This window comes from Hipposideros armiger, unplaced genomic scaffold, assembly GCF_001890085.2.
Source record: "Hipposideros armiger isolate ML-2016 unplaced genomic scaffold, ASM189008v1 scaffold_247, whole genome shotgun sequence".
Lineage (NCBI taxonomy): Eukaryota > Metazoa > Chordata > Mammalia > Chiroptera > Hipposideridae > Hipposideros > Hipposideros armiger.
Window position 1 is genome coordinate 2,201,375 of NW_017731597.1, and position 4,781 is coordinate 2,206,155.

At 49.8% G+C, this 4,781-nt stretch overlaps 1 protein-coding gene across 1 annotated transcript in view; it reads left to right on the plus strand.

The window, feature by feature from the left end:
- PDE4DIP (phosphodiesterase 4D interacting protein) overlaps positions 1-4,781 on the plus strand; it is a 225,947-nt gene that overhangs the window by 186,164 nt on the left and 35,002 nt on the right. Inside the window, exons 27-30 of the mRNA XM_019655807.1 lie at positions 96-622; positions 2,121-2,356; positions 3,451-3,502; positions 4,550-4,773. Of these exons, the coding sequence (XP_019511352.1) occupies positions 96-622; positions 2,121-2,356; positions 3,451-3,502; positions 4,550-4,773 (1,039 nt within the window). The remainder of the gene's footprint in view (positions 1-95; positions 623-2,120; positions 2,357-3,450; positions 3,503-4,549; positions 4,774-4,781) is intronic.

Genomic DNA, 4,781 nt, shown 5'->3' on the forward strand with positions numbered 1-4,781 from the left:
ATTGTCCTCCTGACCAAACCGCCTCCCCTCGAAGCGAGTGGCTATGGCCACATGCCCAGCTTTACTCAGGAAGACATCTTTGTCTTTTTTCAGAGTGTGAGGAGCAGGATAGCCTCAGGGAGACTGTCCCCATGGAGGGGCTGTGCTCTGAGCAGGAGTACCGGGGCTCGACAGTGGCCAGTCTCCCTGGGAAGAAGCCCCTGGAGAGCCAGCTACGGAAGCAGGAGGCGTTCCAGGCATATGGAAAGTCAGAGGACATCTCTGTCCTCCATAAGGACATCAAAGAGCTGAAGGCCCAACTGCAGACGGCCAACAAGATCATTCAGAACCTCAAGAGCCGGGTCCGGTCCCTCTCGGTCACAAGCGACTATTCGTCTAGCCTGGAGAGACCCCGCAAGCTGAAGTCCGTGGGCACCCTTGAGGGGTCTTCACCCCATAGTGTCACTGACGAGGATGAGGGCTGGCTGTCTGATGGCACTGGGGCTTTCTACCCCCCAGGGCTGCAGGCTAAAAAGGATCTGGAGAGTCTGATCCACAGAGTGTCCCAGCTGGAGGCCCAGCTCCCCAAAACAGGCCTGGAAGGGAAGCTGGCGGAGGAGCTGAGGTCAGCCTCGTGGCCTGGGTAAGACCCTGACCTGATCGATGATGTCTGAGTTGGTGTTTGAAGCAGGGTAGCCAGGCAGGTGGAAGAGAGAACCCGAGAGCACTTATTTCAGTGGTAGACCCAGGACTGAAGAAAGGACAGGTGTGTAAGCAGCATGGTGGCCCAGCCTGGGAGACACCAGGTCTCCGGCATTCCCTCCCAGGAATATATTAGTTGACAGTATATGCGGCATCTCAGTAAATCTGGAGTCAGACTTCCTGGGTTTGAATCCCAGCGCTGGCACTCACTAGCCACGCAGCCTACTTCGTTTTCCTGAGCCTATTTCCTCACCTATTAAATGAGGGTAATAAGAGAACCTGTCCCAAAGGGTGGTTATTAGGTTTAAATGAATTCATACAAGTACCTATAATGATGCCTAACATATATTAAGCTTATTATTATTATTATTATCATCATCATCATTATTATCGATACTTGGTGTTGAAAAACACCAGGCACACACCCATCACAATATCTGTCCTGGTTATCTACGCTGAATGACAAACCACCCCCAAACTTAGTGGCTTCAAACAATAATTTATGTGGATTGACTGGGCTCAGTGGAGTGGCTCTCGCTTGGGGGCTCTAATGTGGCTGCCATCCGATGGCCGATTGGGCTAGAGAGTCATCTGAAAGGTCCAGCTGGGCTGGACAGTTTCTTCATTGCCATGTCTGGCGACTCTGTGCTACTTGGCACCCCCCTTTCTCCATGTGGCTTCTCGTCTCCTAGGGCTTCTCCTACTGCCTTGGGCTTCTCATAGGATGTTGGTCCCAGGGCAGTTTCACTCCTACGTGGCAGCTGGCTTCCAAAAGGCAGGAAATGGAAGTTTCCAGGCCACTTAAGGCTACTCCTGGCCTTTGTACAGTATCACTTCCAGTATATTATCTGGTCAAAGTGGTCGTAGAGCCCAGTCAGATTTAAGGAGGTGGAGAATCGCCTCTTGCTGCTGATAAGAGCCGCAAAGCCTCATTGCAGAAGAGCAATGGAACGGAGCCTCTGTAATGGCCGCCTTTGCAAAATACAGTCAGCCATAATACAGGTGGTCTCAGAAACAGAAGACATGAAACGTCCTACCTAGACTTAGGGTTAAGTGATGCTACTCACTCGATTTATTTTTAGTATTTATTGAGTACCTATTCAATAAATATAGTTCGTATTTACTGAGCATCTACTGTGAGTCTCCACTACACTGGTGCTGTAAGGGGTGTAAAATATGACACTCTCTTTCCCACATAGAACTTATGATTCATTTTTGGACGTTTGACTCACATATATAGAACAGTAGCATACATCGTTTAATGCAGTAGTTTCTCAGAGCAGAATTTACTCTTAAATACCTCCTTTGGTGTAAGTGCCAGAATTGCACGTGGGGAAGTTCCTCAGAGACATTTTTCACAGAAATCTCTGTGGGAGCCCCAGTAACTCACCAGTCACTCTTTTCCATTCTTACTTGGTTCCTCTTTTTCCCTGCCTTAGGAAATATGATTCCCTGATTCAGGATCAGGCCCGAGAACTGTCCTACCTACGCCAGAAAATACGAGAAGGGAGAGGTATCTGTTATCTTCTCACCCAGCATACAAAAGACGCAGTCAAATCTTTCGAGGACCTTCTGAGAAGCAATGACATTGATTACTACCTGGGGCAGAGCTTCCGGGAGCAACTTGCCCAGGGCAGCCAGCTGACAGACAGGCTCACCAGCAAACTCAGCACCAGTAAGTTGGCCACGGGCTTGGGGACACTCTTAGTCACTCCCATAGCCCCAGGTGCAGGTGGCTGCCACACCTCCACCGCAGCCTTTTATCCCAGGGTCCTGCTTCTGCTTCCTTCCCCGGGGGCCATTATAGCATCAGGACTGGCTGAGGGGAAGCACTGAGAGGAGCACGCAGGGTTGCAGAGGCCATGAGTACAACCATGGAGACGTCATCAGTCACGGAACGTGAACTTTAGGGAAGGAGGCTGCATCCATCCAGTGCAAAGGGGGAGAAAGGGAGATGAGATCAACGGAGCTCGTGGTAGTGAAAAGAACCCTGAACTGAGCATCGCAAGACCTAAGCTCAGGCCTGGATGCTGCCATGAACTTGCTTTGCACAAATGACTTATCCTTTTGGTGTCTCTGCTTCTTTATTTATTGCATGGTATTGTATTGGGTCATTGGGAAAGTCATGACGCATTTTTGCATTGAAAAGCAAAGAAATATACGTCATGACTTTCCCAACAACCCAATACATGAATGTAATTCAAAGATGGATAAAGCACTATGCCCTTTGGAACATGGTTTAGTACAGGGGGTAGGAATGTTGGTTGTTATCGGAGTCCTTTACTTAGAGTTTCCTGAGAGCACCTGAGGGAATAGAGCAGGGCCAGTCGTGGGGGCCAAGCATCGCACATCTTGGTGGCAGGTGCGGGGAGGGGGGGGCAGGGCTATTCATCATCTCCTCAGAGCAAGAGTGGGGTCTACATAAAAGCCATGATGGGACACAGCTGTATGACTGTGAAGACGTCTGCAGCAGACTTGGAGGCTGGAATATTCCAGAGGGAGGCTGGGCAAGTGCCTTTTACAGCTTTTCACGTTGATTTAGGGCAGAGGAAGTCATGATGGTGGGGAGGTCTGCCCGGTGAGCTCGGAAATGCCTGCCGGGTCTTCGCTAAACATAGTCTGAGGCCTCCGAGAGGAATTCTCCCATATACCCTGGTCACGTATAGAGTAATCACCGTTCTGTACCCAGACAGGCTCCTGCATTTCTAATGTGTGAGGTGGGAGCTGTTTAATAATTCCTTACTGTTTCTTTCTGAATTTGCTTTGCAGAGGATCATAAAAGCGAGAAAGATCAAGCTGGACTTGAGCCACTGGCCCTCAGGTAATTCAGTTCAAGATAAAGGGACCGGGAACAGGGCCCAAGGGGTCAAGTATGGCTGGAGCTTCACAAATTGGGTGGGAAATAGAAGATGCTGATTGTAATCAATTTATTCATGGAACACTGTACTGTTGTTGGTTTTAACCTAATTCTTTACTCTCTTTTGATAGAATTCTATTGACTTGTATTTCCACATTTATTCTCCAGGCTTAGTAACCTATAGCCAGTCTGACTAAAAGTGAACGAACTAGGTTTCGGGGTTCTTGGCACCCCCAAGGGTCTCCTCTGCTTTTCCCCTATGTGTCTAGAGACCAGAGTGTACTTTTTTCCCAAGTTGGCTTTTCCCATGTTGAGTCAGTAGTGAGTTTATAGCCATCCAATTTCCTTGGGAAGAAAGAATAATGTTACGGTTCCCAGGGAAAAAGGCCTAGATGTCGCAGAAACCAGTTTTCGATGAGTTGCTGCAGATAGTCTTATAACGCGCAGTAAAATATGGGCTCAGAGTTTGTTACGGCCACTAGTTTGAGCCCCTTTGTGCCATGAGTGTGCGTTAGACCACACAGTGCTCCTCCAAATTTTTGTGAAGGAGAAAGCGTTTTTGTGTTTGCTTTTGTTTTCATTTGTAATCACAGACGCATACATGGTGTGTACCTCACCATGTGATTTCACTGACTGCCCTTGGCTGTTACGGCAGTGCAATGCCAACTTGCCACCTCTCATGCTTCCCTTCAGCCTCTGGACTCATCTTGTGAGAGACCAACAGTTAGTGACCAACAGTCCTCAGACTGCAGCTGGAGTGGGGACCAGACGTGGAGCAGCAGCGCCTTAAGGGCTAGCTCTGTCTCTGCTCATCCTCAGCGTATCATGTGGCCAGCGCACTAGGTGGCTATCATGTCTCCTCCCTCTGCACCCCAATCAGAAATGGGCTATTTCAATTATTCTCTGCAGGAATGGTCCCCTTGACCTCTGTGACTTTTCCCGTGGGCCCCAGACAGGCCCAGCTGGTCCAGTGACCTCGGTTTCACCTGTTGTCCTCCCTCACCCCACTAGGCTCAGCAGGGAGCTGCAGGAGAAGGAGAAAGTGATCGAAGTCTTGCAGGCCAAGCTGGACGCGCAGTCCCTCACACCCGCCAGCAGCCACGCCTTGTCCGACTCCCGCCGTTCTCCCAGCAGCTCCTCCTTCCTGTCTGATGAGCTGGAAGCCTGCTCGGACATGGACGTAGCCAGCGAGTACACACACTATGAAGAGAAGAAAGGTTCGCCTGGTCACTCAGGTAGCCTC